Source organism: Lepus europaeus, chromosome 10 (assembly GCF_033115175.1).
Source record: "Lepus europaeus isolate LE1 chromosome 10, mLepTim1.pri, whole genome shotgun sequence".
Taxonomy (NCBI): Eukaryota; Metazoa; Chordata; class Mammalia; order Lagomorpha; family Leporidae; genus Lepus; species Lepus europaeus.
The window spans coordinates 108975013-108989088 of record NC_084836.1 but is presented as its reverse complement, the minus strand read 5'-3'; the positions used below and the strand labels follow the sequence as shown (position 1 = coordinate 108989088).

The window sequence follows — 14076 nt, the reverse complement described above, 5'->3', positions numbered from 1 at the left end:
GGTGCTTCTCCTAGTCTCCCATGCGGGTGCAGGGCCCAAGCACTTGGGCCATCCTCCACTGTACTCCCAGCCATAGCAGAGAGCTGGCCTGGAAGAGGGGCAACCGGGACAGAATCCAGTGTCCCGACCGGGACTAGAACCCGGTGTGCCGGCGCCGCAAGGCGGAGGATTAGCCTGTTGAGCCACAGTGCCGGCCAGAAGGGAAGATTTTAACACAAAGAAGCAGTAGTCATTCATATTAGATGGAATAGGGGTATCTTTGCCATTTTATATTTTTGTCTGTATTCAGGTTTGACTTCCTTTTTGTCTCGTTCTGCCATGATCATAGAACAGCCTTGTTGGGTGTGAGTGAGTTGTGATATTGTTGATGTTCAACAGGGGATGCCAGGGCCTCATATCGAGTGCCAGGCCAGCTCCTCAGTAGGGCTGATTCTCTCTCTCAGACGTCACCTTTTGGAGGAGTCATGCCCAAGCCTAAGTTGTCCTTTTCTTCTAATCACCAACTACCCCAGCCACTTAGCCATCCCCTTGGTGGCCCTTAATATACCCAATTTTCTTTCTTTTTTTCTTTTCTTTTTTTTTTTTTTTGACAGGCAGAGTGGATAGTGAGAGAGAGAGAGACAGAGAGAAAGGTCTTCCTTTTTGCTATTGGATCACCCTCCAATGGCCGCCGCTGCCTGCGCATCTCGCTGATCCGAAGGCAGGAGCCAGGTGCTTCTCCTGGCCTCCCATGCAGGTGCAGGGCCCAAGCACTTGGGCCATACTCCACTGCCTTCCCAGGCCATAGCAGAGAGCTGGCCTGGAAGAGGGGCAACCGGGATAGAATCCGGCGCCCTGACCGGGACTAGAACCTGGTGTGCCGGCACCGCAAGGCGGAGGATTAGCCTGTTAAGCCACGGCGCTGGCCAGTATACCCAATTTTCTATGGGTTTGCTTATTTATGGTCTATCCCTCCCCACAAATAGAACTATGAATGAGAATGAGTCTGTTTCTTCCACTCCTGTTACCTCCAAGATGCAGCACAAGTGGCCGTGTGGTAGGAAGGCAAGACTAAGTCTGTGTCTGGGCAAATCATTTCCTGTCTCTGGACCTCACCTTGCTCATTTATACAAACAATTTTCTCAACCCTTCCCACACTGACTTTTTTAGGAGTCTACAAATACCAAAGCTCAGTTCTCCAGGAACAAAGAAATCCCCAGATACAGCCTTTGGTTTACAAACAAAAGGCACCTTCCATGGAAGGCAGCACTGTTGCAGAGTAGGGAACATTTTCTTAGAGAGGAATGCGAAACCAGAGCTCAGCACTCTAAGGAGAAGAGAATGAGAAAAGGAAAGCAGAGATTGATAATGGATGAATATAATGATATGGCAATCTTGGTTTCAAAAGAATGTGATTAGCTGCTAATGACTGCCACCATTCCCTGGTCAATCTACTGTAACTAGCCGCTAATGTAAAAATAATGCCCCTTCGCTTGCTTGCTTTGAAGATGGAGATGAGTCTCCCTTTCATACTTTAACCCCCTCACATTTTTCCCTTGAAGAGATTATCCCCTGTTAGATTGCAGCTCCCTAAAAAGGAAAATGGATGTGTGATCAAAGCTTGCCAATTAGGGGGTCATTACCACTCCCTCCCTGTGGCTGTATTAGCCCTTGCCTTCTCTGCCTTTGACAACATCAGCACTGCCCCCCAGATCCATTCCCTCTCTGTCAGCCTCCACTTGGGGGAGAAGGAGGCTCCTGGGACTGTACCGGAGTCTGTGGTGGTTTCCCACAGAGAATTGCCACTCCTCATCACCACTGTTTTGCTAGGTCTGTGTTGGTTAAGGAAGAGCTGCATGCCGGGGAGGCTCCGTAGCCTTGATGTTGAGTTCTGTGAACTGTAACGTTTGCCAGATCTCGACGGTATCACAGTCCAGGGGGGTGCACACTTCTGTGGGTCCCCAGGAAGAAAAAGAAAAGCAAGGCATGGCAAAGAGGCAAACGTGCAGTGAGTCTTCCCCAGAGAGGTAGGGAGCTTTGGGAGGTTGTGAAGTGCCTGTCACCGAGGGCGCCCAAGTGGGAGATGCATGGATCTACTTCTCAGGTGCCTGGAAGGCCACGATGGACAGGAACACAACTAGACGACACACAAGGTCATGTACTTCTGTGAGATTCCAGAATTGGCCTTCCAAAGGCACAGAAGCCACCTCAGTCACTGGTTCTCCACTGATCTTCTTTGCAGAGGGATCATTCAAGCTCACAGGAAATCCAGAGCCCACCCCCGGCTCTGCAGATGTAGTCGTAAATAAGATGCTGCCCTTTCCATGAAGGAACCTGTGGCTAGGTTGGGAAATCGACATAAACTACAAGATGGTGACATAATAGAAGTGGTTGATTCCAAGCAATGTTACTTTTTTTTTTTATTTGACAGGCAGAGTTCGAGAGACAGAGAGAAAGGTCTTCCTTCCGTTTATTCACCCCCCAAATGGCTGCTATGGCCGGCGCGCTGCGCTGATCCAAAGCCAGGAGCCAGGTGCTTCCTCCTGGTCTCCCATGTGGGCACAGGGCCCAAGCACTTGGGCCATCCTCCACTGCCTTCCCTGGCCACAGCAGAGAGCTGGACTGGAAGAGGGGCAACCGGGATAGAATGTGGCGCCCCAACCGGAACTAGAACCCCGGGGTACCGGCACCTCAGGCGGAGGATTAGCCTAGTGAGCCACGGCACCGGCCAAGAAGTGGCTGATTCTATCTAGGGCTGCAGTGGGGTGAGGAAGGCTGAACAGAGGTTTCACAAAGAATATGTGTGAACTGGGTTTTGAAGGACACAGAGGAGTTTGCTAGGCAGACTTAGGGAGGAGAATGTGAGGTGGAGGGAACAGCATGCATAAAGTCTCAGAACTCTGAACTACCTTATAGTCGGCTGATCGAAGGAAGGGCGAGGAGTGACACTGGAGGGCCTTGTCGGGTGAGCCATAGAAAACTTGGTATTTTAGGAGTGGAATTGATCCTGGGGACATGACAAGGGGGAGCGCCTGGGACTTACTCACATTTTAGAAAGATCTCTCTGGTGATGGTGGGGAATGGATTGGTGGGAACAAACCCAGAGCAAGAGAAACCAGCGGGGCCGGTGCCGTGGCTCAACAGGCTAATCCTCCGCCTTGCGGTGCTGGCACTCCGGGTTCTAGTCCCGGTTGGGATGCCAGATTCTGTCCCGGTTGCCCCTCTTCCAGGCCAGCTCTCTGCTGTGACCAGGGAGTGCAGTGGAGGATGGCCCAAGTCCTTAGGCCCTGCACCCCATGGGAGACCAGGAGAAGCACCTGGCTCCTGCCTTCGGATCATCGCGGTGCGCCGGCTGCAGCGCGCCGGCCGTGGCAGCCATTGGAGGGTGAACCAACGGCAAAGGAAGACCTTTCTCTCTGTCTCTCTCTCTCTCTCACTGTCCACTCTGCCTGTCAAAAAAAAAAGAGAAAAGAAAAGAAAAGAAAAGAAACCAGCGAGGAGACTTAGGGGGGTGTTCCTCCAGGTAGGTGTTCTGTTCACAGACATCACATAGGAGCTCCAGACACTGATGTCCCACTTCACTGGTGTGGGGTAGGGCCTTAGCACTTCTTCAACTTTTAAATCTGCCCAGGGGATGTTCCTGTGCAGCCCCAAAGAGAGTTTAAGCAAATGGTGACCCGTACCCTGGCACATAGCTGTTATTCAATGTTTTTTTTTTTTTTTCCAGACTTAGTATAAAAGCATACCAAGTGCTCTGACTTTGGCTCCACAGCACTTTGAAGGGATACAGTTGAATGAGCAGTGGGTTGGCTTTTGTCATAGAGGGTTTCAGTAGAACAACTCCCCCCAAAATTCAGCTTGAACATAAGAAAGTGCAGTGCTAATACAGACTAGCAAGTTCCTCCATGCCACACAGAATGATCTGGAAGGTGAACCTGTGTGGGCTGGAGTTGTCTGGCGAGAGTGCAAGCTTGTGGCCGGGGCTGGGATCTCAGTTCTGAGAGCCTTGTGCAGAAGGCAATGAGCATCTGCAGCCCAGCTGAGGCCTGAGCTGGTGGAGAGATGCATGGAGGGTGGCAGTCTTTTAAAAAGGAACAGGAAGGGGAGGAAGAGGAGAAATGTGCGCTAAGCTCCACATTTGTAAGTGAGCATATTCTACTTTCATAGTCCCTGTCACACCCAGATTGAAGGCAGAAATTAGTGGCAGTTCAATTCCTGGTTTATCTGTCCTTTGAGATAGCCATCTAAAGATGCACACAAAGAAAAAAAAAAAATCCTGGTCCATTCATAGAGGGAAGGCACCTTATTATTCCCATCTAAAACCTGGGTGAAGCTAAGCTGGGGAACGTGGCTTAAATTAGGAAGCCCAAGCAAAGACCCCTAACCTGTGCCCCCCAGTAAACCTGGAATGGGTCAATAGCAGAAAGGGTACCCATTCTACCTTCACAATCACTCCATGGTTGGGGACCATGGTCATGCTTTCAGGGTGAAGATCAGAAACCTAGAAGTGCAGGCTAACTCCAGCCCAACACTTGTTTGTGTAAATAAAGATTTATTGGAACACAGCCATGGCCATGTGTTTGCTTTTTGTCTCTGACTGCTCTCACCCCCCAGTAGTAATCTGAGTACGAGGAGATGCGACAGAGGCTGGGAAACAGCCTGCAAAGCCCTGCTCCAGAAACTCACCCAGGTTCACTTAACGCCTGAAAGTCTGGAAGCAAGAAAGGTGGCACTGTGCCTGGGCACTCGCCTTTTCAGAACAGGGCCTGCTGCGTGCCTGAGCTTCCGACCAGTCTGCTTACAGACTCCTCCTTGCTTAGGGGGAACCCAGTGAGGAGTAGATGGCAAAACCAAGGCTGTGGATGAGAGGAATGAAGCACATCCCCCTTGTGCTGCTGACAATGAGCTGTGCAGACCGCAGCTGGGGGCAAATGCAATCCCAGAAGGAGGGCAAGGACGATGGACGGGACACTCAGCCAGTTCTCCAAGAGGTGCGGTGGAGGCAGTGACCAGCACACTGCCTGGCCTTCGTGCTCCTGGGGCTCTGCTGGAGCTCTTCCACTCCAATGGAGTAACTGACTGCACCCTTGCTTCTGTTTCTGTATCACTTAGCTCATAGCTCTTAGAAATCATCCCGCATGTCTGTTGGCTCCTGTCTTATCTGTGCTTCCATCCTCGTAAATTGATTGAGGACTCCTGTCTCCTGCCCCCTGCTAAGCTCTGGGCCTTTATGTCCAACTTCTTATTTAACATCCCATAGGCATCTCAAACTTGGATGCCATTATTAATATTGTTATTTGTATTATTTTGAGCCTGTTAAAAAAACACACAGTACTTGGTGGATAGGCATTGTTCTAAGCACTTTTTTTAGATTTATATTTTATTTATTTGAAAGGCAGAGTTACAGAGAGGTAGAGACAGAGAGAGAGAGAGGTCTTCCATCCACAGGTTTACTCCCCAGATGACCGCAACAGCTGGAGCTGAGCCGATCTGAAGTCAGGAGCCGGGAGCTTCCTCTGGGTCTCCCACATGGGTGCAGGGGCCCCCCAGATTGGGCTATCCTCAGATGTTTTCCCAGGCACATCTCAAGTGGAGCAGCAGGGACTCGAAGCAGCACCCATATGGCATGCCGGCACTGCAGGCTGGGGCTTTAATTCGCTGTGCCACAGCACCGGCCCCTCTAAGCGCCTTTTATACCTAAAACACAACACTTAAATCCATGCCTCCCCAATCCTGTTTCTGCCCAGGCTTCTCCATCTTCCCAAATGGCATCCCTCTCCACCCAGCTCTTCAAGTCAGTGATCCCCAGAATATGTGCACTCTGCCTAGGGCATGGCAGAAACACTAGGGAGTTCCCAAGAGTTATCCTCAAATGCTAATAGATGAAAGTTGGTATATAAGTACCCCAACTGCCTCCATCCTCTGGTGGCGCAGCTCTGAGGCATGAGATGTACCTTGGGATTAAGCTCTGGTTGCACATAATGGTAACCTGTTCATTGGTGTACCCTATATTGGCTTTATTCCCTGATGGTCTCACATCCCCCCTTTTACTACCCATGTTCTTTGACATTGCCTCCCAAACAAACTACTAAAGTTCAACTCTTTTATCTCTGAGCTTACTTATGGGTCATCCCAAATCAACAATATTCAGTTGAATGTCCCCAAAACAGTTACTTCTTATAGGTCCGCTGCTGTCACTGCTGGTCCAAGGAGCCAAGATACCAGCATCTCTTCCCTGACTACTGCTATAACTTCCCAACTAATCCTCATTCTTCCCCCGCCATGCTGAAGTCTGTGTTTCAAACAGGAGCCAGCGTGCATTCTGTGAAACATAAATCTTCTTAGGGGACTCCCATGCTCAAAGTCCTCTACTGATTTCCCATCACACCTTGAATAACACTGAATTCCTTAACCACAAAGCCTCATGTAATTTAGACTCTTCAGTCCTACTGAGATGTTTCTGTGGCTCTCTTCCTGCTTCCCTGTAGGCATTTGCTCCCTGCCTACCTGTGCACCTGCTGTTCCCTCTGCCTGGAAAGCTCCTCCTACTTTTGTTGGCATGGCTACTGCTTTCAGGACTGAGTTCATGTACATGTTACCTTCTCAGAGGGAGCCTCCCACACTGTGTCTTCTAGAATCAGTCTCATTCCTCATCACTACCCCCACGTCCTTCTTTGTTTTCCTCAATCACTTTTCACTATCAGAAGCGATACATTTGCTCGTATAGTCCTTACATCTCCTAGTCAACAGACTGCTCAAGGAAGAATTCTCTAATTCTCTGCACCTCTAGTTCCATAGAAAAATGCCAACAAATGTGAGGGATTTAGTAAGTAAAGGATGAATGGATGAACAAATGAATGAATGAATGAATTAATGACTCCCTTACTGGATGAGATTGCGAGTTCCAAACTGACGTGCAGAAGACATCAATAACATCCAAGTCAACGAGTGAGCAAGTTGGTGGAAGAGCAAGGCTGTGTTTTCCCCAGGCCCAAGCCTCACAGCCCTTTATGATGAGTGACCTGTCGCGGTTAACCCATTTCCCTTGCTGGTTCTCCACACCTGGACAAAGCTCCTATGTCAGGCAACCCTAACCTCCCTGTCATTTCTTTTTAGGCCTTGCCAGAAGGGCAGACAGCTTCGTGGGACACAGCCAAGGAGGATGAAAACCGCAATAAGAATCGATACGGGAACATCATATCCTGTAGGTGCCCTCTGCAAAGGCCCAAGCAGCAAGGTTTGGGGCTCTGGGGGGACGGCACTGTTCTCTATTTGCAATTTGTTATCAAACAATTATTGATGTTTTCAGCTTTAGGTTCATGTGCCAAGCTGGGAGTTTCATTGTAACTGTCTTGTCACACCTGGCCTTATTGTCAGAGCATGTCTGGTCTCACGGGGAGGGAGCAGGTGGAGATGGGTTCAGGCGGAGTAGATCCTTGGGGATCTACCTGGGGAGAACCTCTGAAGGGTGGGCAACAATTGCTCAGGCCCAGGAAGAAGCCCAGCCAGACAGTGGCCATAGAGAAGACCCCACCGCCGGGCTGATGGATGAGCCCGGTGTTTCCAGAAGCTCCTCCAATTCAGAGACTTTCATGGCAGCAACTTGGGAGTGGAGAGCAAGGTCCAGCCCATATGGGTGAGAGAAAGTGTTCTTCTAAGGCAGAGTCCCAAGTAAGAACTGATGCTTAGAGGGGCCTGACGGTTTGGGAAATGGCCAGTTCACGGATTGAAGGAGCTAGGACTACTCTGATCACGCAAAAGGCAGGATTTATGCAATGCAAAATCTCCCCAACCCCATTGCTAGTAGGGCAGAGGCTGAAAAGTGAGGGCCTGCACTCAGGGCCTACATCAGTGCAACACTGAAGGTTCTGAGTCTGCAAGAGGAAAGCTGGTTTGTTGCAGAGCTAGGACACTACCTTTTGCCCGAGAATGAGCCTCACGCTATAGGCCACCCAGCGAGTGGCTTGATACAGTCAGTGATGGCCAGTAGAGCCCTCTGGAGTCACACTTCCTGGGTCTCTATCCCAGCTCTGGGGCCCTGGGTCTCCTGTCTCCTCTGAGCTTAGATTCCTCACCTCTGGAATGATGAAGATAGTAGGGGTAGGGTGATTGTAAAGAGATACATGCAACACTTGGCGTAATACCTGGCACCAATTCTCTTAGCCATAGGGTTACTTTCTCCGGCTCATTGTTGAGCAGGATACATCATTCCACCTATGTGGGGACATAGAATAAGATGGGTTGGTGGCAGAAAAATTCAACTGAGCGTGGATGGAGGCAGTGGGACCCATCGGGAGACTGCTGCAGAGTATTATGAGGCCTGGACAAAGGTAGTGATGGTCCCTGTGTGTAACTGGTGTGTGCGTTTTAGTTCTGGGAGGAGAGAAAAGGAGAGACCGCCACAAAACTGAATACCATGTGCAGGGAACACCCAAGCATTGTCACTGCCAGATGTTGTCGTAGAGTTCTGAAAACCATAAATCCAGAAGGGACGGGATGATCTCCTGCAAGGTGCTGAGCACGGATCCTGAATAGAAGCGGGCTCTCCGACGGCCCTTGTCTGATTCATTGTTGCCAACCTGAACCCGCGGATACCTCACCAACAGTATGACGGCCCTTGTCTGATTCATTGTTGCCAACCTGAACCCGCAGATATCTCACCAACAGTATGGGGAGTATTGCTTGGTGTCTGGACCTAGGTTAACCGGGCTCAGCCAGATGGGAAATAAAAGGATCCTGGATGGCAAATAATTGTTTATAGCACAGTTCAATGTTTTGCTTTATTTTAGCTGTCTAGACATTGCCCAAGAAAAAGCTTGGATAAAGAAAGAGTAAGATACAGGCAGATTGTAAAGGAATAAAGAGGCAGAAGTTTTAGCTTAGCTGTTTCCTGTGCTGATTTAGAAATGGGCTATGAATGGTGGGGCTAATCAGAAAACATTTCTAATTTGTCTCTTGAAACAGCAAAATTTTCTGCAAGCGCTGGGAGGAGATATTCAAATAGTCAGCAAATGTGTATTAGGACTTGGGGGAAGTGGGCTTCCTCTGAGCAGGCCTGGCACTGGGCACTGAGAGCTGTGGTCCCTCTCCTGGGGAACCCCCACCCTGGCCCCAGGGGCCCCAGGTGGCTCCATGCCCTGATCCGTCCCCGGTATCCTGTGCTATATAATCCCTAGTCACTTACCCTTCGTCCCTAGGAGCTGGGGAGTTCTGATAGCATCCACGAAATTCCAGGTGATACAACATTAGGCGAGCAAAAATGGACATAACAAAACCTCCTAAGGATGTCACAAGTAAAGAAGAAAAAAAAGTACAGGGAAGAAAAAAACGTTTAGAGTACAGCGAAGGGCTCCTGACTCCTTGACAGACGAGGGTGTCCGGGACGGACCCCATTCCCAGGTCAGGGCCTAGGGGTCTGAGGGCCAAAGCCAAGCTATGCGGGCCTTCAAAAGGTTCATGGAACATGGAGTTAGAACCAGGCAAAGGTTTTCCTGGCATTTTCCGTAAAGGACTTGAAGTGCCCTTGTGCCCCTCTGCCCAGCCTCCCACGGCTCATTCTTGCCCAGGCCACCACCAGCTCTCACAGGGACCCTGCCAGCCTCCATCCTGGGTTCCCCACAATGTTTGGCCCCAACTTTCTGCCTATCTGATCCTTGACAAAAACTGGAAGGATCTCTCTCAAATGGGAGGTGGACGATGTCGTGTACTACGAAAAACCCTTGGAATGGTTTCTCTTCACTCTTGTACTCTCCTTAGTGAAAGACCCTCAGCTGTTCTTCCAGTCTCCTCCCACATCATGCCGCTCCGTCACAGCCTCCTCAATTAAACCAGGCTTAAGCTTTCCATCTCTGTCCATGCCCCAGGACCTTTGAATGTTCTGCTCTAATAAAGCACTCCTCCCCCCTCTCTTTCTTCACTTAGTCTTTAGATCTCAGCTCAGTCATCACTTTCATAGGAGAATTCTTCTGATCCTTTGAATTTGGTCAAAATCCTACTCCTCAGGGACTGGCTGGCATCATAGCTGGTTGAGCCATGGCTATGACCCCAGCATTCCATATCAGTGGTGGTTTGAGTTCTGGGTGCTCCACTTCCAATCCAGCTCCCTGCTAGTGCACCTGGGGAAGCAGCAGGTGCATCCACATGTGAGTCCCAGATGTAGTACTTGGCTCCTAGCTGTGGTCTGGCCCAGCCCTGGTTGTTAACACCCATTTGGGGAGTGAACTGATAGATGGAGATCTCTCTCTCTCTGTCTCTCTCTCTCTCTATCATCTCTAACTCTATCTCTGTCTCTCCCTCTCTCTGTAACTGTGCCTTTGCTCACTCTGAGAGCACAATGTGTGTTTCTCCTTCTCCCTTGTCACCATTGTGGCCTTCAGATGACCATCTGGTGACGGCTCAACTCCTCACCAGAATAGATGCCCTGTGACCAAGGCCGTCATGTGCTTCTGTTTCCCCAAACCTGGCATTCGGTGCCTGGTAAATAGGCACTGAATGTGAGGAAGACCCTGTGAGACCTGAGTGGGGGGATCACTCCCGCTCTGCTTCCCAAACAACAGAGAGAACATTCTAGAACAGTGGACGGAGAGGGTGAATGGAATGACACGTGAAACCGTGCTAGTAAGGGAGAAGACACTGAGCGTGACTGAAGAAAGCAGGGAGATGGGACACAGGAAGCGGAGTCTCTGAGAGCTGCTTCCACGGGGCAGGGCCCGGGGAGTTAGGACAAATGGTGATACAGACTAGAACTCCATCACTGCAATGTGAGCACACTTGGCGCCCCACCCACACCCGACGACCTCACCACCTCACTGTGAGAGGGGCACCCGGGCCAGCACAAGGGTGGGATGAGTGAGGTCCCTAGGGTGCAGTGTCCACGGAAGCGTCAGGCTCTGCTGTTGACCCTGCATTGGCAGGACCCCGAGAGTGAGCTCCTCATCATCTGTCCTGTCTGCGTGTGTGTGTGTCTGTCTGTCTGTCTCTCCCCCTCCCCTCCCCCCTCCCTCCCCCTCCCCCTCCCCCTCCCCTCCCCCTCCCCCTCTCCCTCTCCCTCTCCCTCTCCCTTCCCATTCCCATTCCCATTCCCATTCCCATTCTCCAAAGCTGGGGAAGGATGCTCTGCCCAGACCCAGCGCACCCTGCACCTGCTGGAGAATTGACGCCATCAACTAGGAACTGCCCCAGCTTCCTCGCCTTTCCGCTGAAGTGCATGTTCTGCACCTTGTCCAGAGTTTTTGCAGGATCAGGCTCTGGTCGCCCACAGTGGTAATGGACTTGAACACTCACCTTCGCCAGGCTGTCTTCCTTTCCCTGTCTTTCTTCCCCCTTTGCTCCCAGTCTTCCCTCCTCTTCCTCCATAAATTACTTGTCCTGGAACCCTCATCTGACATTTACTTGGTGGTAAACCCAAATAGATGCACGGAGCATTCGAGCATCCTAAGAATATCACTTCCATCATTTCCATCACTTACAAATAATCCTGTCTCCTGTCTAACGTAAGGATGAATAATCCAGCAACAACTTGGAGCTGCTGAGTCTGCACCCGGTACTGAAAGGAAACAGTGCTGAGGCAACCAATGGATTCAGAAATTAGCACAAGACATAAAGGGAAACCAAAAACTGAGGGTAGAGGTCTTGGAGCTGAAACAGGAAAGGTAAAAGAGAAACAGCCTGAGGAATGGAAAGTGTTCCTGCCCTTGTGTGTGTCCCTCCCAAAGGCAAGGCCTGCTGGGGCTTGATAAATAGAAATATTCTTGGCGCAAGAAGGAAACCGAGTGTGATTAGCATCTTAAGGAACCCAGAGCACTGAGAGGCTGGAGTGGAGGACAAAGGCCCAGGCCGGGGAGAACAGAAGAGATTAAAGGGGAAGAGCAGGAGGGAGGGCGCTGCCTACAAATGAAACAGTGAGAGAGAAAGCTCGGTGCAATAACCCCTTTCTTCCAAATGACTGTATTTAGAATTTAGTAATAGACAGTGGGGTTTCCAGGGAGTGGCAATGGAAAGGAAGCAAAAGGGAAGGCAGTGAATGGGGAAAAGGGAACAAAGAGTCCTTTGCTGCCAGGTAGCTCTGGGGCGGAGGCCGTCGGCAAGGGGAAATTTCCAGAATCCAGATGCGTTCCCTGAGTGGAGTTCCTAGAGATGCCTCCTGGCTTGGCAGGAAGAAGATATCACAAGAAGTGATTGAGGGGTTGCAGCCTCTAAAAAGGGGGCTTCCTCGTATCCCTGGAGAATCCAGGCAGGCAATAGTGGGGGCCCTCAGTTAGGAGGAGGATTCCCCAAGAGAGTCTAAATGGAGGGAGAATACGAGGACTGGCCTAAGATGCTGGGGCTACACACGACCCCCAGGTCCCTAGAACGCAGGAGGGACAAAGTGTCAGGACCTAGTGGCAGAGCAGCCACCTGCGGTGACCCCAACTAAGGGAGGTACAGGGAGTCATACCTTGACCACCACCCAGCCTTCTGTCTCTGCTTTCCATGGCTGAGCCCAACCAGAGGACAGGAGAGTCTATTGGCCTAGCCCAGTGGTTCTCAAAGTGTGGTCCCTGGAACAGAGGAACACACACACACACACACACAACACCGTGACTTGTTAGAAATGCTGAATTCTTGGGCTCCACTCCAGACTTGCTGATTCAGAACTTGTGGGGGTAGGGCCCAGCAACCTGTATTTTTATTTTAAATTTTCTGTTTAGAATTTTACTTTTGCCTTTCTTCTTTGGTTTTTTTGATTGACACATAATGCTTGTACACCTTTATGGGACACGATGCGATATTTCAGCAGCTGCGTGCGATCAAGTCAGGCAAACAGCATCTCTGCCTCCCCACTCTTCGTCGGTGTCTGGTGCCTATGAACTCCTCTCCTCTAGTCCTATGTGCAGTGTATAAGACAGCACTGTGGTCTGTGATCGCCCCACTATGCTCAGAGCCTTCCGGGCGAGCAAATGCACACCCTCCTGAACAAGAGACCTGGGTAGTGAAGGTGAGGATGGGATGGAGATGTAGGCAGGCACACTGCCTGTCCAGCACATTTTTCTGAGACTTCTTTCCCTCTGTGGAGGAAAAGCCACTGGGCTCACGTGTGCTGGAGCCTTGAACATGAGCTCGGGCATGCCCAGCTCCAAATCCCAGTTCTGCCTTTTACCTTGTGCGTGGTTTCCTCTCTCTCTCTCTCCTTGATTTCGCATCTGTGTGGTGGTTCTAGGTCATCCTCAGTGCACAGAAACCAAAACACGGTGCATGAATGTGGAATCTGAACCTCGTGTGATCCCTTGATGGGTCTGGATAAGGATCAGTCTGGCCTCAATGAGTTCACAGTCAGGCAGAAATAGTCCAGAGATGGCGAGTGCCCTGTACAATGCCACACAGTGAGACTGTAACAGCCGTGACTAGAACTGCAATCTCTTGCCTGCCAGGAGGCCGTGTGCTTCTTACCAAGGAGTCCTCTCGCATCCATGCTCTGGTCGGGGGAGGGCTGCCCAGGGGCCAAGCTTAGCACAGATGAGCTCATCAGAGACTGCTCTTCTAGGAGGTGGGCCATGGTGTGCGGAGAGGGACTTCCACATCCAGGGAGGAGCTCAGGTTCAAAACAGGTGCTGAAATCATTGGCACCCCACCGTATCCCCAACACTCACCACTTCCGTTCATGCTGGCCCCAATTTCAACCACCAACATCTGTGTTGCTTTTTCGGAGGGCCTGGATCGGTCAATAGTGCCTTCTCTGCCTACTTTCAGAGCAGGCGGGAATGCCGGGAGCTGCTCTCAGCCAGTGACTGATGGGAGTGTGTGTGTGAGTACCCCAGCTTACTCTTCCTTTCTCCTAGCTAGACTAGCTTGGAGGGTCACGGTCAATACCTTCTCCCAGGGTGCCCCAGATGAATTCCCGGTATCCACAGTGACAGCTTGCTGGAAGGCACAGCCTGGCTGGGTCCCTTCCTGTCTTCATCTCACTTCCCACTCCCCTCTGGTATCTCCTGGGATCACAGTCATCAACTCAGGTTTGTCTCAGGGCCTTCTTTCGAGGGCATTCCGGGAAGAAACGCTTCTCCCATGCTTCGGAAGGGGTATTGCCTGGACACGCGTGCAGATGGCACCAGTGGGTCC

At 50.8% G+C, this 14076-nt stretch overlaps 1 protein-coding gene across 1 annotated transcript in view; it reads left to right on the top strand.

Annotated features, from left to right (window-relative positions):
- PTPRT (protein tyrosine phosphatase receptor type T) overlaps window positions 1-14076 on the top strand; it is a 787789-nt gene that overhangs the window by 723101 nt on the left and 50612 nt on the right. The window contains exon 17 of the mRNA XM_062202558.1: window positions 7096-7183. Coding sequence (XP_062058542.1) covers window positions 7096-7183 — 88 coding nt within the window. The remainder of the gene's footprint in view (window positions 1-7095; window positions 7184-14076) is intronic.